The 23,120-nt window shown below is 29.4% G+C and overlaps 2 protein-coding genes across 2 annotated transcripts; one reads left to right on the forward strand and one right to left on the reverse strand.

Annotated features, from left to right (window-relative positions):
* Positions 1-3: 3 nt before the first annotated feature.
* Positions 4-2,613, forward strand: LOC119676445 (leucine-rich repeats and immunoglobulin-like domains protein 1; the record flags this gene model as incomplete). Its single annotated transcript, XM_038087685.1, has 1 exon — positions 4-2,613. A coding segment is annotated over one exon (2,223 nt), but the record flags the coding sequence as incomplete, so codon positions are not given.
* Positions 2,614-7,781: 5,168 nt separating this feature from the next.
* LOC119681306 (prostatic acid phosphatase-like) lies at positions 7,782-22,274 on the reverse strand. The gene is made up of 6 exons (XM_038094458.1): positions 21,629-22,274; positions 21,450-21,548; positions 8,944-9,183; positions 8,430-8,879; positions 8,068-8,332; positions 7,782-8,007 (listed from the first exon to the last, which is right to left on the reverse strand). The coding sequence occupies exons 1-6, from the start codon at positions 21,764-21,766 to the stop codon at positions 7,901-7,903; spliced, it is 1,299 nt and encodes a 432-aa protein (XP_037950386.1). The 5' UTR covers positions 21,767-22,274; the 3' UTR covers positions 7,782-7,900.
* Positions 22,275-23,120: the final 846 nt, after the last annotated feature.

A 23,120-nucleotide genomic window follows, 5' to 3' on the forward strand; every position in this document is an offset into this window, starting at 1 on the left:
TTCAACACTGGCACTGGACTTGAAGAATTAGATATATCAAACAATCACTTAAGTTATTTGTTTCCATCATCATTCCGCATACACCCACGTTTACGCGACATACGTGCTGCTAATAATAAATTTAGCTTCTTCCCAGCTGAACTGATATCAACGCTGCAGTATCTAGAACACATTGATTTATCTCAAAATCAATTGAAAACGATTGAAGAATTGGATTTTGCACGTTTACCGCGTCTGCGTGTACTTCTGGTGGCACACAATCAATTGGATATGCTAAGCGAAATGGCTTTCCACAATTCTACACAGTTGCAAGTCGTTGACTTATCTTACAATAATTTAGATCGTATAGGCGAACGCACTTTTGAGGGTCTAGTGCGTTTGGAGTTATTAAATCTAGAGGGTAACAAATTAAATGAACTTTCCGATTCTGTTTTTGAGCGTTCAAAATTACAAATGCTAGAAAGTATAAATCTTGCATACAATAAATTTGATTATGCACCATTAAATGCTTTGCAACGCCAATACTTCTTCGTTTCTTCAGTAGATTTAAGTCATAATATGATCAAAACCATACCAGGGGATGATAGTATTATGGTGAATATCAAACATCTTGATTTGTCCTACAACCCACTGTCTGATATAGCAGTACATAATATACTGAATGAACCGAAAACAGTACGCGAACTAAATTTAGCAGCAACTGGCATTGAACACTTGGAAGCGCTAGAAACTCCATTTTTACAATACCTCAACTTGTCTGCAAACAAATTGCAATCTATTGATCCAGATGTGTTTCAACGTGCTACTTTACTGGAATCATTAGATTTATCTAGCAATCAATTAGAAAAACTTAGTGAACTGGCACCTGCATGGTCAAACTTAAATGTACTACAGAATTTGGATCTTTCAAACAATAGTTTCGAAGTGATAGCACAAGGTGACTTAGAAAATTTGAATTCACTCCAAACACTACATCTTAATCACCTACAAAATTGCAACCGCATAGAAAAAAATGCTTTCAAGCACACACCAAATTTGGCGAACTTGGAAGCTTTTGATTTACCTCTGTTAGGTTATTTGGATCTACAAGGTATTTTAGAGTTATTGCCAGGCTTAGAAACCATTGACTTAGAAGTTAAAGATTCAACTATAGGCACTGAACAAATACAACCGGCCAAACATCCACGTCTGAAATCAATCGGCATACGTGGTGATCGTCTGAAGACAATATCTTCAGGTAGTTTAGCAGGACTAAAAAGTAGTGATTTAACCATAAAACTGCAAAACACATCACTGAATGCTTTACCGCCAGCATTACTGTTCCCGGTACCACGGTCAGCACATTTAACACTTGATATTGAGGGGTCTAAGGTAACAGTATTATTACCACAATTTCTAAATGCACTTGAAGATCGTCGTTCCAGTTTGCAACTAAAAGGTCTTTCTACAAATCCAATACATTGCGATTGCAATGCTCGTGCATTAAGGCGTTGGTTACCAAATTCTCATATGCTTGATGTAAAATGTCACAGTCCAGCCTATTTGGCAGGCAAAAAATTAATAGAAGTCGGTGATGATGAACTAACATGTGATCCACGTAAAATGACTACAACTACACAACGTCCTACGTCTCAACATATGTTAAAATCGTCATCACGCTTGGTGACACGCACAACAACAACTGAAGAACCGATGATTATTTGGAGTTTAGAACCCACACAGCCACCACCTATGAAAATTAAAACCAAAGCCCCACTCATGAAAGCGCCTATTATTAGCAATGATGATACTCTTATAATTGGAATTGTGGGCGGTGTTGTAGCTTTCATTGCCATACTTATTATTATCATTTGCATTGTGCGGCTACGCATGAGTAATGTAGAATATCATAACGCAGGCCCACCAATGATAGGTATACCGCCATTGCCATTAGGCCCTGGCAGTGTACCACTTAGTTACAAAGGTGCTCCCCCCGCAACTGCTCTGTATGCTGTGCCACCTTATGCGGCACAGAGCTACGCTACACTGCCTCATAAAGCTGCGTCAATACATCAGTCCACACAAAATCTAAATCAACGACAGGCGCAACAGGCGCAAGCAACCTATTCGACCATGTCACGTATGTCATACTTTGGTGGCAGCCAGCAACAACAACAACAACAATCATCATCACAAAACGGCAATCAACCATATATAATATATGCAGACGATAAGGCCTATAGATAAACTTGAGAGGAGGTTGCGACGTGCGCGTACTAGGATTAATCGCACTTACAGTCAGTTGCGTAACATTTACGTGACATTAAAATTTAATTAAATAACAAAAAATAAATAAATAAAAAATTAATTAATATGCACAAGACTACTTAACAAGAAGAGTTGTAAACTCTAAAATTAAGTTAAGTACACTTATGATTTGAATATAAAATTAGACTTCAAGAAATTGCAAAATACTGGAATGTATTGTTATATTATGTCCATTTGTAAATAATGTTTAAGATTTAGTTAATTCGTACTAATCATAATAAGTTTAAAAAATTTCGTTATTACAAGAATGCAATGCGAAATTTCTAGTTTTTATTTAATTATTTATAAGTTAATTTGTAAATTTTATGAGGAGTTCAATTATAATTAATAAAAATATAAATTAAATATTATTTATCTTAACTGTGTTCTCTTAGAGATTTCGCAAATTTATGTAGAAGTATTATATTGATCCTAGAAATCCATTTAGGCTTGTATGTCCATTGTATTGCCATAAAAATCTCAATATTATTTCGAGTGTTTAATGTAAAAGAAAATGCCTCTCAAGGGGAAGTATTCTGAGTTATATTTAAGCTGATATGAACCACAACCATTTTTTAGAATAGGTTCGGCTATACTAGCATGATCATGAACACTAACAAAAATTTATTTTTAATTAATGTGGGAAGAATAAAAATCTCTTTTAGTATCACAATTAACATAAATTCTATAAAACATTACTGTATTAATTAAAGCATTTTTCCACTATCCTTACTAGCAGTAAAACTCCAAGAGTTTAATATAACAGATTCAGTCTATCCTAAGAGTTTCATGCCACATCGATTCGTATTATCTCACAGATCATATTTCTACGACAAAGTTGAGTATCGAGTAGCGAATCAAGCTACCTTATGACTACAGTATTTTTCAAACCAACGTTTTCGTTGTACGGAAAGTCACAGAGCCAATAGAATTTAACTCCAAGATAAACATCTATCTAAAGGTCCGAAAAGCAACTAAGTTAATAATCTCATATTATACATAAAAATGTTGTAAAATGCAGGGACCTCATAAAAAGTAGGGAAGAGATTATAATGTATAAAATGGATTAAAAAAGATGGCTGAACACCATCGTAAGCAGTAATCTCATATCATATTACGAGTTTGTCCAAAAATGTGTTAAGAAGTACGAAGCTATGGAAAGTATGACAGAACAGGAAATTGCAAATAGATAGCTCCATACCTATTGAGTACTATTAAGTGTAAAAGTCATTAAAATAATCGAAATATTAAGTGAGCTTTTTAAAAAAAGCTATTCGGCTGTCAGAGAAATGTCAGAGATTGTAGAGTTATCTTAATTCTGGCTTGGTAAACTAATAGCGATACACGCATACAAGATAAAAGCTAAAAATAGTGAAGAATGCGGGATTTGTAAAAAGCTGAGATAAAAGAAAAATTTAAAACATCTCCATTGGTTATGTCTTCACATAAAATTATTGGGAAATGCATGATTTTAATAGTTTAGGCACGGCGTTGGTGTGGAACTTTAAGGACTTCTTAGTTTCGCGAAAAGGTCTATCTCATATCACTAGCAACCAATAACTGTATGTGTGGCTTACGGTAAGTTACATTTACCTAAACTCAACTATATAATCTACATCTAACTAATTTTCAGTTCTACAAATATTATTACAAATCAGAGTTCGGAATGTGGTCCACAAAATCGCACACTGCACTGTGCGAGTGGAAATTATTTTTAAAATATGCACACGCACATTTGTGGTGTTAAGAAAAAAAATGCACGCACTCAAATTTGTTGTGCGATTTTAAATTTCACATCGCACAAAGCGATGATTGTGCACACAGATTCGTGCACACACATTTGTGCTGTGTGACTGATTTTTAAAAATGTGCACAATCAGATGTGCGAGAAAATTTTATGCTCGCACCGCACTGTGTGACAAAAAATTCTCTTTGCACACGAGTGTGCTGCTCATATTACGTTTGCACAAATGTGCACAAATGTGCGACTGCACAAACGTGCACAAATGTGCACAAATGTGCGATGCACAAACGTGCACAAATGTGCGATTTTGCGCTTGCACCCAAGGGTGGAAAAAATTACAGGAACTTCACAATTTTGTTTGAAATAGAAAATATTATTTTGTTGCAAATTTTGAAAAAATTGATATTTGCGTTCGTTGGGATCGTAATTTATGTTAAAAATTGCATAAATTAACAAATATTTAAAATAATTATTTTTGTTAATTAATGTAAACTAAAAATTATAACTGTCTTAACCTTATTTGTATTTTAACTTAAAATATTAGTTTTTTGTATATTACTTTGAGCATTTTTAAATGCAAATATAGTAAGTGAACTTAAAGTATTTGTTTGGAAAGTTTTGCACCAGTTTAAAAAAAATAAAAACATATTTTAGGAAGATTTTTTTATGCCCAAAAAATATGAAAGATTAGGAAAATATTTTTTTTGAACAGGTAGCAGGTATTGGTATTGGTGTATTTGTTTAATAAATTTTGCAACAGTTTAAAAAAGATAATACGGGAGGGCCACAAATAGGTATTTTTCTTCTCCAGAAATATGTATTCACTTAGGTAGAGTATCTAACATTCATTAAAAAACGCGAAAGATTAAGAAAATATTTTCTTGAACAGGTAGCAGGATTTTAGCGCCCTTTCTACTGTGCTAAGTAAGCAGAGATATAATTTAAGTGAAAAAATTATTTCAGCAATGTTATTAATAAGATTAAATGAAAATTTATTTCAAAAAATATGTAATAAAAATTATATATTTTTTAATAAGAAATTAAAATATTAAATTATTAAATTATTTCAATAACTTTGTAAAATTTAAACTGTAATTAAAGATAAAAAATTAAGTGAAATCTAATAACAAAATTAATTTATGTTGTTGTAAAAAATATTTAATTTGCTTTTTATAACCTTACTAACGAATCTTAGTGTACAACTTACTATTAAATAAAATTTTATGAAGTAGTCCAAAATTGATATATTTAATTTTTTCAAAGTACGATCCGTAGAACCGATCCTCTTTACTTATAACATTTCGAAACAAATACTCTTTCTCTATTAAATTCATGTACCTATTGAATATAACAAAGTTTTCAAGTACATTGTGAAATTAACTTTATTCCCATATTTTAAATTAATAAACCTTAAAAAAATAAGTAATATAAGCAATAAATGTAAATCTAATAATAAATTCAAAATTAAAATATAAATACAAAATTATTTCTTCAATAAAATATTTCGCATTAAGACCAAAATTAATACAAATCAGTTTTCCGTACTATTTTGCTGCGATATTTGTCATAATATTGTGCGCTTTTAAATCATAATTTTACACAAACGTGCAGTAGACATTTCGTCTCCGCACATTTGGGTGCATTTTTATTTTCGAGCCTGCACACAAAATGTGCTTCTCGTATTCTTTTCTGCACACGTTGTGTGCGAGGGCAAGTTGGCTGCCGCACACACAATGTGCTGTGCGAAATAACTTCGGCACAAACAACGAATGCGTGTGCGAGTTTTATTTCACTCCACCACACTCGTGTGAAATGTGCGTTTCGTTTGTGCACACAAGATGTGCACTTAAGATGTGCACAAAAATTTTCGCACACCACATTTGTGGTGTGAAATTTTAGAATCGCACAACATTTGTGCGTGGTGTTTTGCATTTTTGTGCACAGCACAGTGTTTTTCTGAACCCTGTTACAAATATACCATAAAATATACTGGAATATATAAATACACAGTATATAAATATACTGTGTTTATTGATTTCTCAGTGGTTTTTGGTTAATTTAACGCTTTGAAACTCAAATCTACAACTCATTTTTCTTATAGACGTTTGGGTCGCTGGCAATCATTGACTGCAGTTCAAAAATTGACATTTTTAAAAGTCAACAAATGAAAATTTCTTTTATTTAAACAGATACGAATTCAACGCAAACTTGCTTCTTTATCTTAGAATCCTTCTCAAAATTTCAGTCCTTCCTGCCCTAAATAAATATTTTTCACATATTTCTAAAAATCATCCTGTAGGTAGAAATCGTAACCCTACTTTATTTTAATTTTATAAAATTGATGGAGAGATTTTTCGAACAGTAGTGAACTACAACAACAAAAATTTGTTTTATATTATTAGTTAATTAGTTAAATTTTTGGCTGACCATACAGCTGTTTCGAGTATTGCCAAATACCCATCATCAGAGTTCTTGGAAATAATTTATTTAAATATTCGTAAATAATTTTTTGTGACTACAAGTACCAGGAATTGAACTCGTATCCTGCCAAATTTGAAGATCAGAGTCAGCGTTTATTAGTCGTCTGACCCAAAGTCGTACTTGAAATTTTTCACACATTTTGCTGGAGTTTTGTTAATTTGCTGTAAAAGTTTATTAACAAATTCACTTGCTGTGTTTATATTAGAACGAAATCATAAACCAGCTGTAGAATAATTGAATTACTAAATAATATTTTTATTTTTTTAATTGTTAAATTGATTTGTCATTTTAATCACACGTGTTTATTTGGCAATCAATCGAATTCTAGTACATTTTAAAACAAGTGATAATTGAAGTTTCGAATAATTTCACTTCTTTTACACTCTATTAACTCTATTGAATCTATAAGCACTTTATAATCAAAAAATTGTTAATTAAACTTTTTATTAATACCAGTTTTTTGAAAAAATTTAATTAAAAATTAGAATTATACAAAAAATTATTAAGAAATTACCTTTATAGATCTAAAAGTTTTATTATAATTAGCAGAAAATAACGAACTAAACAATAAAATCATTATCAATCATTAAAATGATGTGCTAACGAATTCCTTTTTAATGGACAATAAAAAAAATGGTTTTTTATAATAATTAAATATATTTACTTTATTAAATATTTAATTTGTGACTTTTAAATCTTTATATTTAATATATAGAAATGCATACAATTTATTATTTATAAAAATTCAACAAAATTACTTTCTAATCTGTTTTTGTTATTTAAATAGCAATAATTGAATATAATAATTAAACATTTACAAACAACAGTCTTTCTTAGATTGATTTTAAAATTAAAACTTAATTCTTGTAGGATCCACAATGGATATTTTAAACTTTATAATATAAAAAATTAAAACAAGTAACATTTAACAAATACTTATATATATTAAAAAGTCTTAGGTTTAAAACTTAAACAAGCACTCTACGGCATATATAAATATATAATTAGAATCAGTAAATTACTTCAAAAATAGTTAATAAATCTTGAGACCACTTGTATGTGCAAAATTGAAGGAAGTGTGAATCACCTAGTACAAAGGAAAATATTAATATCATATAGAGGAAATAAGCTTATAATAAAACAGTCCAAACATTTATAAATTATCTCTAAACTTAAATTTAAGCGAATATCTGCTACAAAATTTCAATTAAATGCATGCAATTTATTTATTTTTTTTATATATATAAATATTCTTATATTAAAATTTACATTAAAGTGAATTAAAAAAAGTGCTTATTAAAATATAATTAAATGAGAGCTATGCAAATTGAGATGCCTTCAAAATTAACAACTCCTTAGATACACCTTGAATTAAAGATCATCCTCATTCTAGGCAACCTGCGAGTATGAATAATTTCCAAAACTTCGGCGTCGCGAATATAGCATAACAAAATAAGAGAGAAATAATGTCAACGTTATAATAGCCACTAGTATACCTAAAAGAAAAATAGACTTAGTTCCTTTTGCAAACATTTTGCAAAATTAGTATATCGCACCCATAGCAACACCAACATTAGCCTCCTCATAATCCAATAGCAATGCAGATAATTTGCATTCTTCTTTCCAATTATCTGGTATTATATCTTTGTATAATGAAAACATCTTCTCTAATGGACATTCAGTACCACAGCCTGGTAAATTCAACAAATATGGTTCCATATCAGTTGTCGAGTTTTTATATAAAACTGACACAAAAGGTTTCCGTTGATCATCAACGCGTAGTTCTATTAAAACACAAGCAGTATATGTTGGACTGTGCATCTGTTAAAAATATATAAAGAATTAATTGATAATGAAAACAGCAAATAGTAAAAAATTTTAATAATGAATAATTTAAAAAATTTTAAATGGAACTCACATCATACACCTTTAGAGTATTCAAAACATTAGCCACAGTCGTATCATGAGCACTATATATCCAAACTGAACGATCCGGATCAAGTTTACCACGTAATTTATCCAAGAAACGCAAGAGTATTTCTTTAATAAGTGGTCCAGTTTTTAAACGAGCCATTTGTCTTGTGTAGGTGCCAATAGCAAAAGTAAGATCAGATATATACATCATTTCTTTACCGGGAAATACTTCTTTGGTCCATTCCGGTAACGTACGATTATAGAGACTTTCAATATAAAGTGTATTATTAATACGTTGTACGCCCTCTAATGAATCTATAATACGTCCTGTATATTTAGTAAGATAATTAAAAAGATATCCGTAACGATCATTTAATTCTTGAAATTTTGGTGAATTAAGTAACGCCGATAATGCATAGTCATATGCTGGACAAGATGCTTTTCCAGCCAAAACCTACAATATTAAATTCAAAATTTTAAAATAAATTTTTAATAATTATACTTTAAATGATAGCTACTTCATCAAATTGTTCCGGTGTTGTGTGCACAGGTATTGGTTGCCATGATATGTCCTTATTCCAGATTTGACTATCGGTTGGTGGGTATAAACCAGCTAAATTTGATAATGCGCTCATCATTGTGCGATCTACATCAGTAGCACGTATGTAAATTTCATCTTTGGTATAAGTAATATTTAGTATAGAGTTGTATCGTTTTCGTAACCACTGACCAAGATGATAGTGTTGTTGCATCCCAATCTAAAATAAAATAGAAATATATATTTTTAAAGTAATATTTAAAAAAATATTATAGATATTAATAATATCGATGTTCTTAGTCTTAGTTGTTCTAACTATAATATTATGAAGAGTGTTTGACATATACAGAATAGCAGAATAATAAAATAGAAATTGATACGCTTTTAAACTCCCAATTTAGCTAAGCAATGCGACAACAATAGAACCAAATCTATTAAGAACCAAATCTAACAAAATAGAAGGTATTCAATCCTACGCATTAAGGTTAGAATAAATTTCGATGATTAATTTCTAATCTCGTGCTGAATTTAAAGCCACCGGCTCAGTATTCTTTACTTAGCTCAGATCAAATTCAGACAGTCATAAAGAATCTAAGAAGTCTCTTCTCCTTTGAGACAGAGGCGATATTCTCTCACCTGTTGAAAGGTGACAGAATATCGTCATACTCTCTTTTTAGTTGCAAGGATCAATCAGCAGTAAATTATCCAAAGCATCTGCTATGTATATGTATCATTTACATATAACGCTTTTTTTTAACAAAAATTAATAGAACAATGTATTTTTATATAACAAAAAATTAAATAATATCACTTAGGTTGACCATATTTTTCCTTGTTTGAACTCTAATCCTGTAATGTGTTCTCCTATCTATTCTCTCTTCTTTGTTTTCTTACCCCATCATTTTTTCATGATTAAGACTAAAGTGATCGTTTTTATATAATATATATTAACCCTAATATAATATATATTAACCGAAATCCTAAATTTATACGATTATGCAAATTATCTACTTTAGTCAAGCATTCGAAAATTGTGATATTATTCTATATGATAGGAAACAATGTAACAGTTTGCTGAAAAATAAAATGAGCTCTACAACAAAAGGATTTACAAATTTTGATGTACTCTAATTTATTTATTAAAATACACTGAAGAGTCTTCCAACAGATTCCTTTTAGGTGAACAAGAACCTTCCGGGTGAACGAGCTACCTTCGCGAGTACACGAGCATCCTTTTGCGGGTACACGAGCACCGTTCACGGATACACGAGCACCCTACGAGAATACACGTGGACTCTTCTCAGGTAGGCGAGCATTCTTTTCGGGTGAACGAGAACTTTTCTCGGGCGGACGAGCACCCTTCTCAAATGGACGAGCACGCTTTCCGAGTGGAAAAGTACCCTTCTTGAGTGTACCCTTCTCGGTTGCACGAGAACTTTTCTTGGGTGGACGAGTTCCTTTCTTAAATGGACGAACACGCTTTCCGAGTGGACGAGTACCCCTCTTGCGTGAACGCGATCCTCTATCGAGTGAACGAAAACCCTTCACCACGCTTCCCGGGTGAACCAATTTTCTAAAACAATTTTTTTTTATCATTATTTGAAATAACTTCACCCGTTTTGACCTTACGAAATCTCACTGTATCTGGCTCAAAAGAGTTTTCACTGTACTTGTATAAAATAAAAGTGTGTAAGTATAAAATATATAGCAGATTATATTGTTATTTAAAATATATTTTAAATATTTATATTTATATTGTATATATTTATGTTTTATATTTATATTTATATACACATTTATATATATATTTTTTTCAGTGTATTTTGAAAACATATTTGTTATCTCAAAAAAAATGTTTAATGCATTTAGAATGATATATAAGCATATAAAAGAACTTTCATTTTTGATGACACCGTAAATTTCAGATATTTTAGGAAAATCCACAAAAAAAAATTTTGCTTCAATTACATTTTTTATCTAGCAATTTAAGTTGAATACAAAAATAAATAATAAAAATATTTTATAATGTTCTACTTTGTTGCTCTAAATATTTTATTTATTTAAAAATATTATTTACTCGTAGGTGTTCGTTGAGTATTTTGCAAAATTATCTAGTTAAATTAAAAAATGTATAATTGGAGCAGTTCAAATTTCAGCTAATTATTGAGATATTTGATATATTTTTGGGAATACGTATTCCAAATTAACTAAATATGTGTACTAAACAAATTAGGTACCTTGACTTTGAACAGTTTTTTTATTAACTATTTTATATCTCAGAACAGCTAAACAATCAAACAAACAAATTTTATTTGAATATGGCGCTGAAGACAGATACGGAAATTTAAATAGTTCAGGTTATATATAGGTACTATATTTTGATTAAACAAAGTTCTCTGTTAATTTTAGCGATTTATTGTTTAGTGTTTTTATTTATGAGAAAATATTTAAATGTGCTTCATCTTTCAAGGTTCGAAAGTCTATTTAGTACCTAAACTTGTTTAACAATCTTTCTCCAATGATATCTATTTATTCTTATTTATATCCAAGTGTGTGTCCGCAATGTTCTCAAGTCAATTTTAACTTTATAGATTTGTATCTTTCTTTGGTGTTCTCTTTTATATATTCCAAGATTTCATATTCGAATAGCTTTTACTACTTTCTTTCGATAGACGTTCTGATTCTGTACAACATCTACTGTAGTATTTATTTTTTTGTAAAACACTATTGTTATTATGTCACTATATAATCAGTATATCTCGTGATTATAGTGTCCAGTATAAAAACCTTTCCCTTGAATAATCTGAAATATGCTTCAAATCACTTCTTGCTCGAATACAACAGACATGTTTATTTCGTTTCCCTCTTTTTACGACATATTATATTTACTCCAATATGTAGCTACCAACATATGTGACTTTATAACATTATATATTTTCAATTTGATTTTCTATTAGGATCTTTGAAGTTTTCAGGGTCTTTATAAACCATAGAAACTTATGATGGATGTTTCGATTCTATCCTCAATGGCTGTTTTGGTTAAAAGCCTTAAAATATACCTCCAGGTATTTAAAACTTTTAACACCTTCAAATGTTATGTTGTTTAATATAATGTTAGATGGTGTCGGACTTATTGGTGCTATAGCAATATATTATTTATTTGCATATCAACTTTGCTTGTCTTAAATTATATTTTCTGGTACAGTTGAATCAATTAATAAATATTTAATATAAATAATTATTGTATATGTTTAAGAGAATAAAAGAAAAAAAAAGGTGCCTCAAAATAAGAAAAAAATCAAACCATTACTTTTTATTTCTCCATGAATGGAATATAATGGATTTTGCTTTTAAAATAGCAGAACCTTTCGATTCTTCATTATCAAATTTGCTTTTATAAAACTTGTCTTAAATATTATTTTCTCATTGTAAACAAATGATGTACGTATTTAATAATATTTAGTAACTTACTAGTTGTAACTAGTTATTTTGAGTTTTGCAAACGTTATCTTTTTAATAGGTTCTAATTCACGTAACAATCTATTTAAAAATAAAACACTTCGCATTAAATACAATATATACATATATAGTATTTTTAATTTTGCTAAACAATTTTGCTAAACATTTATAAACAACTGAAATAATTTACTCAATTATTTACTCAATTAATTTCCGAACGTGGTTACTTTTCATAACTTTTTTTAAAATATATGCATTCTTAAAAATATTAATTTGAACAGTCAATGAACTTAATTAATCTTCATTAATCTAGGATTTTTGCGTGACAAATACATATAGCCAAAATGTAGCCTAAAATGCAACCTTTCAAATACATGTTCCTTTGACATATCGTATTTTAGCGTTGCTAGATATATGGGTACCAACAGCATTTAGAGACAAAAAATTCTGTATACCTACCAATATCACTTAATGTATCTTTAATTAGTAGCAGTATCAGAGGTTGGTGGTTGATTAACTAAAACTAATATTGGTATCACAAAGGACTCGTAGAGTGTAAATGAGTTGGTCAAACAAACCCACTACCATTTTAACCTAACCTAACATAACTAAGTGAACTCCGTTGGAGCTAGCAATTCTTTCCCGTTAAGTAAGCTTTGAATTTAAAATAACCTACTTTGTATGAAAAATCTTAACTAACAACATTGTACTGTTAAGAGAGATACCCGTTTATATGAATATTTATTTAACAGAGATTGCACTGTGTAAAGAACTTTCTATCGTAGGCTACAAACACACCTCCACTTAGAAATACTGAACCAATTAAATATATTTCAACATTAATTAATAAAGTTGTTTATATGTGTAAAGACAACTTTCCTAAATTAAATGAAAGGGATTTTTTTTTCATACAAAATATATGAAATTAAAATAATCGCTTTCGTCATTCTTGGAAAAATACTGATAATAATTATAGGTTCTGCACGAATTAATCAGTCAATAGCACACAAAAAATACCTTAGATAAACGTTATTATTCACGTAGCTTATATCTGCTATGTGAATGTATATACTAACAAAGAGGTTCAAAACATTGGGTTATCTAGTTAATTCCACACAACCATCTATAGTAATAAACCACTTCTAGCAAGAGGGACTGCATCGTAAAATCGTTATCATTCAATGTTTATTAGAACAAAAGTTCGCTTATAAAAACTATTAACAGATTTGCCTTAAAAGCATATGCAGCAAAAATAAATAAACAAATACAATCTATTATTAACGTTTTTAATAATAACTAAATGCAAACTATAAATAGCAATGAAAATAATTTACGCTAATTTGATAAGAATTAATAGGCAATCATTAGATACAAAATGCTAATCAGTGAAGAAGTGCGTTGATCCGAACACTTGCAATGTTTGTTTTTATTGACAAAATAAATTGATTTTTTTAATGGCTTTTGTACTCACAGTACTGCCCGAAATACCGCTGGAACTACTAAGCATGACAGCCCCATATAATTGCCTTATTAATGAATATTTATCGCGTGTTAGAGCCGCCGCTTATGGTTTTTGTGGCGTTGTGTCGTTTAATTTAAAATGTATAAATGTGAATAATTTTTATTAACACGTGTGTAAATAGAGATAAATTATTGTGTGAATCGCGTTTTAGTAAAAAAATTGAAAACATTACTTAACGCTGGTTAGCTTAATTAAATTCATCAAATTAATTAAAATGTTTACTTATATGATAAATAATTATAAGTGACGAACCAGCAAAACCACTACCCTCACTAGGCAAACATGAAACTCAAAGTAAATCATTAATAAGTAACGGAGGAAATGAGTTATGTAGATTTTTAATGGGTCTCTAAACAATAATTTGGTAAATAACTACCGATAAGATTTTCAAACCATTGTACTAGTATGAACCTTGCATGCATGCTTAATTAAAATTTAGATTCTAAAACCATTACTTACAATACATGTAAAAAAAAAATAGTACTTGTGAAGCCTCTGCAAAAGGGGGACCGAGGGGTTCAGCAAGGAGGAAAACATCATCGATATAGTATTTTAGAGGAATGATGGGGATAGAAAATAAGAATGAAAGGTTGAAGGAATGAAAGATTCTAAAACCATTACTTACAATACATGTAAGAAAAAATAGTACTTGTGAAGCGTCTGCAAAGGAGGACCGAGGGGTTCAGCAAGGAGAAAAACATCTTCGACATAGTATTTTAGAGGAATGATAGGGATAGAAAATAAGAATGAAAGGTTGTATTTTATAGGAAGCAATGAGATTATTTTCTTACTATGTATAGTAGAAGTCTCTGATTTTCCATTACCTATCTTGAACCAAACACTTGATTATGCAAAATAAAATAAATTTAATAAATATAAATTAAAATAGATGCACTAAAGATCAACACTGAGGAGAAGAGAGAAATAAAAATAAATTTAAAAACTAAACACTCTGCATTAAGGATCAACTCAGATAAGACGAAAATAGTGAAAATAAATACAAGTACAGACTTATACCGAGTAAACTCCAGAACCTGTCGGAGATATATGGTTGTCATATATCTGTATTTTACCAACTGTATTTTGTTTTACATATTTATCTTCTTTTGTTTTAGTTAGTACACATACGCATTATTAAAGACTATTAAGAGAAAAAGGCAAAGATGGTTTTATTTTAAGAAAACAAAAGCAGACCCTAGAACTTAGAAAAAAGACTGCGTTAAAGATCAACACCGTTGAGACGAAAGTAATATAAATAAATACAAGAACAGACTTATTACAAATAAGACCAAGAACATCTTTGCTTCCAATCTGTTTTTATGAGTAGCATAATCCCAGCGGAAAGCAGTGCAACAAAAGATGTACTCGATCGAGTTTCAGAAGCCAAAGCCACTTTTGCACAATTATATGATTTTTTCAGATTTCCTAACATCTGAAGAAAATATCAAGATACGAATTTTGAAGTTGTTTATACTATTGCATGTATATAAAAATTGAATCACAACAAAATACCTAAAACACCAAATTACAATACTTCGAAAACAGATATTTGTATGACATATTAAAAAAAAACTGGCTAAATATAATATCAAGGACTGATTGATACTTTAGAATTGGAATATGACCGATATGAATAAATATTTGAAACTGATAATTGTTGAAACGCCCAACAGGACTATACTAACCGATTTACACAAGCTACAACAACATGGATGAGACACACGTCACACCAAAACTCCAATGAAATGCATAGATAAATACTAAACTGGAATCCCAAAAGGAAGATGAAAACAAGATATGGATACCTTATACATGAAGTCATAGACTGTGAAATCAAGGAGCGATATCAAGTTATTAGCAAAAAATAGAATATCTTGAGTTAAAAATATATTGTAAATGCCCTATGCTGCAGCAGAAGTTAAGGAAACATCACAATCATCTTAAAGAACTTATAGACAAATTATATATGCCATTGGAGCTAATAAAGTAATACCCACAAAATAGAACAACATAAAAATACATTAGATATATCAAAAAAAAGGATGCAAATTCAATCGTGATATATAATCACGTGCAATATATATCACGTGCTGTGCTTGGTAATGGTAATGGTATTTGGGGGTTTTCGGGTTAGGGTAAGGCCCCTATGCACTGCGACCAGTTTGATCTATTGTGCATCGCTTTGTATTTAGATATTTGCTATGCTTAGTTATAGATTCAATAATATCAATTGAATGGAATATGTGTGCTATATAATAGTTGAATATATGAACAATGATATGAGCATTACTAAATATACGAATTGCTATAAAATCTCTCCGATCTTATAACATTTAATCAAAATTGTTCAGAAACTGCAAAAATCTCTTGACTAAATTGACTGATTATTTTTGTGGGAAATTGAAAGTAAGTTTATCCACATTTTCTTTTAAATTTAGACACAACCAAAAAGTACCAAAACATTGTAAAAATTAGAAATTGACAATACTTATATAATAGCCTACATAACATACATTTTCAACATAGCTCGAAAGAGCCAATTTTGCCGTGCCCGCGATGCTCTACATAAAATTGCCCTAATTTTCCTCTACATACCTAGTTACGAGCAATTGAGGCGTGAAGTCTTGAATCAATGGATATTGTTAGGCTTATCAAAACTTTTAACTTATTCATTCAGTTAATAACTGACTTATTTGGCTATAATTAGCGTCAGTCAGCTATCGGAATAAATTTATTCAGGTTAACTAACAGTTAAAGAGACTCTTAACACTAAAATAAATCAGATAAATCACCTACAGATGTTTCACCTCATTGTAAAACCTGTAATATACCAATATATCTAGAAGTGTTAAGAAATGGATATATAACATCAAAGTTGGTACTTTATTTCTTTAATATAAAAATTGTATGACTAGTTTTCGCAAAAATAGACAGACAGACAGATAGACAGAAATTAAATATCTTAAATCCATTCGTCTTTTCGACAATTATTTTAGATTATTCAGTATATAACAGTTAAGGAGACTTTTAAGACTAAAATAAATCAGATAAATCTATTTATGACACTGTTAGAGATAACTCTGCTTCACCTCATTGTAAAACCTGTAATATACCCATTTATCTAGAAGTGTTAAGAAATGGAATATAACATCAAGGTTGGTACTTTATTTCTTTAATATAAAAATTGTATGACTAGTTTTCGCAAAAATAGACAGACAGACAGATAGACAGAAATTAAATATCTTAAATCCATTCGTGTCTTCGACAATTATTTAAGATTAGTTTGATGAATTCTTCACATCATTTTAAAAACGCTGAATTAACCATTTGTACACTTAATATGAAAGACAAAAAAAAAAAAGCACAAACATATTTATAAAAAAGTTTGCTCATTTAATAAAAAATTTCAATCTTAAAACACCGCAACGGGACAAAAAAAGATATTATGAAATTTTAACTTAAATATTGTATAAAAAACCAAGTAAAAAACCAGATATTTCACTTCGAACTCAAGGGAAATATACAAAAAATATGCAAATATTTAAATTAAAATTTTACACACAAATTGTTTAAACATCGTGTATTTTATTTTATACGTTTACGCAAAACAGATACTTTTGAAATATAATTTTTTATTGCAATTATTTGCTATTATTTTTTGTAGTGTATTATATGAGAGTATCTTCAAAAAAAAAAGCAAACCGATATGCATCTATTAGAAACAGTTATAAAAACCTGCTTTATTTCAAAAATCAAAAATTATAATTTTTTTAATAGTTTTTTAATTATTTTTAAATAATCACAGCCACAACTTGATTTTTTTTTGTTTATTTATTAATTTTTTTTTTTTTGATAATTTTTATCATTTTTTGATAAGAAAATTCAGTTCTAATTAACGCAATGCGCACTACGCGACTTTAAGATACTTTAATGAATGAATGATTAAATGAAAATTTAATGCGAGTATCTATGACTTTTATTAAGACGATTTATAAAAACAGTTTAACACATTTAAATGCATTTTGTAATTATTTACCGATGCAACTCATTGAATTCATTCAGTTTATAATTAAATAAAAATTATTTAATTTACATACGAGTATTGCGAAATACACAATTATTCTGTAAAGAATTGTTAACATCATTTTTTATAAAAAGTGAAATTTGAATAAATCTTTTATGGAATAATTAAAGGTTAATAACTTATTTGAGTTGATATGATAATTGATGAGGTGGAAAAAATCATATAATTAATTTATTGAATAATTTGAAGTAGATTTGTTGTAGGGTCGCAACCGATTAAGGAATAATGCTAGAAGATTAAATCGCTCATTGTAGTAGGAGGAGAACGATGAAAGTGCTTTACATCTGCATTGCTACCCTCCAGCGCATGCACTCGTTGATGATTAACTTTGCTAGGGCCTTGCTCTTTTGAGGGTCTTGATCAATTTAAAATCTGTCTTTAAAAAACATTGTATATTTTGCCAAAAAAAAAGAAAGGTAGGTTTTGACTTTGAGTTCTTATACGGTTACATAATAGGTCAATAGGTTTAAGTAGAACATTAGGATCACCGGTATAAACTAACTTAAAGTATCATGAGATTTTAAAAATTGTTCTGATAGACTGAACGCAAAATTATCACATTATGGCGAAGATTTTAAAATTTGGATCAATATATACCAGGTAGCTAGCTCAATTTGGAAAAATTTTTAAGCGATATATAGAGTTCCAGAAACTTGAAAGAATTATTTATAAGAACACGACATACACTATGTCACGATGACACCAAAAAAAAATAAAATCTGTATAATCTAATATCATAACATAATTCACACTAATATCAATAGGCTAATAGGCTCTCAAAACTGATAGCTCTAAAGAATTAATTTTTTTTTTTAAATCTTCCCTTTTTCTGAGACAAAAGAATAAATGCCAACGGCTATCATATTTGAATAATTATTGGGAACCCTAAACCCGATGTTTTTTATTTAAAAAAAAATACTAAATACTTTTACAGTTTATTGATTTAATGAGCCGTTCGCATTATTTAAAAGCTTCAAAACGTGAAAACGGAGCTATTAAACGATTAGAAACGTAGAAAATAATTATATAATATATAGATCTGATACCTTGAAACCATATTGAAATCATTTCATATAGATTTATACTGTACTGTACGGACGACATTCTGACCTTCGGAAGGCGTAATGTCTTATGTTCGGTTAGGGTTTGTTGCAGCACAAAATATCAATCTTGTCGCAGTGCTCTGCTGCGTCGGGAGCTAGTACCCCGTTCATTCCTATTCCTACTGTTCAGATAATAAATTAGTACTTTGATTTTATAAATTAAAATTTTTTGTTATTATTGACTATTAACATTATTATAGTGATTTTTATGGAAAAGATTACATCAAATCACAAATGCCGACGTGATATATTAAAATCTATTTTGAATTATGACATTTTATATTACTCTCTTTATAAAAAGTTTTATTATTATTCGCCAGCTTAATAAAAAACACGTGAATAATACAAAATCACATGGCGGAAACGCAGACCGTGATAAATTAATTTAAGTTTTTGTTTAATATTGAAATAATTAAAAAAATTACATTTTTTTAAACGAAACTGTACTGTTGTTAAAATTATTTTTTAAATAATTCATACAGCTTTTTTTTTTGTTAACAATGCAATATTTTATGCTTAATATCTAAAAGTAAAAATACCCAGTTCACATACAACCCATCTGCAAGGGTATTCGCCTGCAAGAGAGATGGATACTAAGAAAAATATATAAAATCTAATTGGCGATGTAGAACCATATTCCATAACAAACCTTAAATAAATGGCAGCAAGCACACACAGTTAACAATAGAACTTATTATATTCTATTCTATATTGAAGTCATTATTGTGACATAATAACCCAAATCAACAAACTTTATAGAAACCGGATGGAGTAAAAAACAATGCATTTTTTTAATCTATTTTCTATAATGATGCCTTATATTGTTGCATTTAATTAAGAAGCAGTATTGTGTACTAAAGATATATAGATTATTTTCGCTACATATATGTATAGGTATACGAGATAAAAAAGTAAAATGAACTATTGTAGCATTATTCGTACGCAGGCCTAAACGATTCTCTAAAGGATCGCAGTAATCAGCGTATGAACAACGCTGTGATGCACGACTTCCATTCAAGTGAAGGTGATTCAACCCAACAAGTCTATAAACTAGAATACAACTCTGTTAGTTCAGTAAGAAAAAGAGCCCAAATATTTTGAATATTCTCGTAACCAATAATAGACACGGAAACATGAGCGCGAGTAAAGTTTCTTTCTCATCCGCAGAGCCATAACCCCAACAAAAGACATTATAGAGTAAACCCAGTTTCGTAGCATATTTTCCTACAGCGCAGTAATCTGTCAGCACCGATACTGTAGTTTTGAGCACTTTACGCTTTAGTTGAAGCAACGAACTGGGAAATCCACAAAAAAAATTTGGAACAATGACTGTGTCATGTCCAAGACATTCGAAAAAATCGCTTGACAACAGTCTAACAGTCTGTACTTCTACTGACAACTCTGTAATTTCAATTATTTTATACAATATGTCAAATTTTTTCTATTTGTCCACTTCTAATTGACGTGTTAAGACATATTCAATATTTTATAATCTTAGGGTTCTAATATAGCATGTTCTACTTCATTATTATGAATATAACATTGCGCGTTATTCCATTTTTAACATAAAATTCTCTGGAATATTGCATATACCCTGGGTCCATCTAAGGATATCTTGTACAAATTTTGTGTGTATTAGTAATAATAACACACAATAGTACGAGCACACATAGGGTACTGTTCCCTATGAGTATATCATATGACTATATTCCGACCTCAATTGGACCTCGGCATGATTGCAGCACATGTTAAAAAGCTTTTGCCTGAAATCTCTGAATATAAGAGCACTTTGTGGTAATTCAAGGGCAGCTAAGTCTATATCCGGGTGTCATTCATTTTTACAGGCAATCAAGTACTTTTCACCCTTTCGACAAGGGCAGTAAAAACAGTTATATATTTATCTGACACAGAGTTTTATGGCGCTGAAAAACTTTTTTCCTTTTTCTATTGTAATTGGTACAGAAAAGATATAGTTTTTTGAGTTATGGTTTTTAAAATAAGAGCAAGATATATTTATTATCTTACATCTTATAAATCTTATCTTACAAAGTTCAATAAATTAGTGGAGATAATGATACATATATATACAATAATTTAAACAAATAAAATTGTTTAATAAAATAATCAATAATTAAATGCTAAGCACTGAGAATACAACATACAAAATATTTAAAATTAAAATTTAAAATGATTTAAACTTATAAAATTGTTTAAAAAAATAAACAGTAAATAAATGTTAAGCATCAAGAATTATATAAACGCAATATAAATTTAAAATAACTAATATTATTTAAAAAAATCAAAAAAAAATTACTCACTTTGGTTAATTGCCCCCAACCTGTGGGCCAGAATTCAGGTTTTCCCCAGGGATCTGTTGGATATGGCTCAATTGGTGTACGATCCCCATGACGATAAATCTTAAAAATAAACAACAAAATATATTGTTATAAAATTTATACACCATTCCATCCACGCGATTGGACGCAAATCTACTCACCACATGTGCAAATACTAATTTGCCTTTGGGTGCTGCTGTGGCAGCTGATAAGTCCGCATTTGCATTGTCAACAAAAAAAAGAAAGGTCAGCGGCGACAAAAGAATGCAACAGCAAAATATTTTATAATTATGTGACATTTTTATAAATAATTTTTTTAAATAAATTTTTTTTACTTAAAATATATTCACTGACACAATAAAAAATAGACCAGTTTAAGAATGTAGTGGGAATCACGTTTGGTTGCTGTCGTTGCTATTTTTTTGTTTTTTTTTTCGTTTAAACAGATTATAACTTTCTATTATTTTGTTGTTGTTGTTAAATGTTGCCTATACTTTTTTGACACTTAAGTGGTTATTGTTGTTGTTGCTTTTAAATTTGCATTATTGTAAAATTTATTTAGTAACTAAAAATGTGGAATTACACAAGAAATGTCTTAAATAGCATATATATATGTACATATATATATTATATATTTCTAGATTAAAATGCCTTAAATGCAACTACAAACAAATAAAAGACTAGACTTTGAGAACACAAAATACCGCACACCATTTATAACAAATATAGACAAATTACAACAAAATTTGTTTAATTCGCACTCCTACCGCTTCCGACTCATTAGGCAATCTAAACAAAAAAATTAACAAAACTCTGTCCGCAGTTGTTATTGTTTTTATATGTTCCAGTGCAACCATCCACAAAAATTTTTATAGTACACACAGTGTTGTGTTATTACACAAACATATGGTAAACAGTCGACGATATGTTTCTATGTTTCAGTTAATCTTATTAATTATATTAAAAGTTGAACAATGTCACTAATTAATGTATTCATAAAACAAAGTTATTTATTATACAATTAACATATAATATTTTATTATAGAAAATTTTCACAATAAAAACCATATGCTGCTGCTGACGATAAAAAAAGTACTTTTTTTCTTATCGTAAGAAGGCAACACTACACAAAGCACGTAAATGTACTATTTATAAAAAGACCGTATTTGTCTTCTGCGAACATATTAAATGCAGTAAACGGCTTAGGTATCAGTTGACGCTATTTTAAAATTTTTGTTTACATATGTATGTAGAGGGATCAGATTATTTTAATTGTTTAATTATTTCAGACTCACATTTACATTTAATAATAGTTAATAATGCATATATAGAGTACAGATGATGACATTTCTATTGCCATAAAAAATGTTTAAACTGATTTTCTGATATTGTCGCATATACAGAGTAGAGAAGATCACTTTTCCATAGCCTTGAAATAGAAAATTTTAGATAGGATAAGCCGAATCTCTATCCCTTTGACCTTAAACAAATTTTTTTATGTAACATTTTGAATAACTTACTAACGAAGAAGTACAAGGTAAAGTTACAAATATATGTAAGAGGGATATAATATAGTATAACCCACTTATATACAAATGTAAGTTTTAAATAAACTGTGTTTTTCCCTCTTCTACAGAAAAAAATTTATTTTTG

The sequence above is a fragment of the Teleopsis dalmanni genome, chromosome 2, assembly GCF_002237135.1.
Source record: "Teleopsis dalmanni isolate 2A chromosome 2, ASM223713v2, whole genome shotgun sequence".
NCBI classification, from domain to species: domain Eukaryota; kingdom Metazoa; phylum Arthropoda; class Insecta; order Diptera; family Diopsidae; genus Teleopsis; species Teleopsis dalmanni.

What these genes read in the sequence shown, in the direction of transcription:
- LOC119681306 (XM_038094458.1), bottom strand. Translation starts at nt 21,766, where the DNA reads ATGTCACATAATTATAAAATATTTTGCTGTTGCATTCTTTTGTCGCCG. An exon ending in GTTGGGGGCAATTAACCAAA is followed by an intron (nt 9,184 to 21,449) that starts GTGAGTAATTTT and finishes ATTTTATTTTAG; the next exon opens with ATTGGGATGCAACAACACTA. An exon ending in CACCGGAACAATTTGATGAA is followed by an intron (nt 8,880 to 8,943) that starts GTAGCTATCATT and finishes TTAATATTGTAG; the next exon opens with GTTTTGGCTGGAAAAGCATC.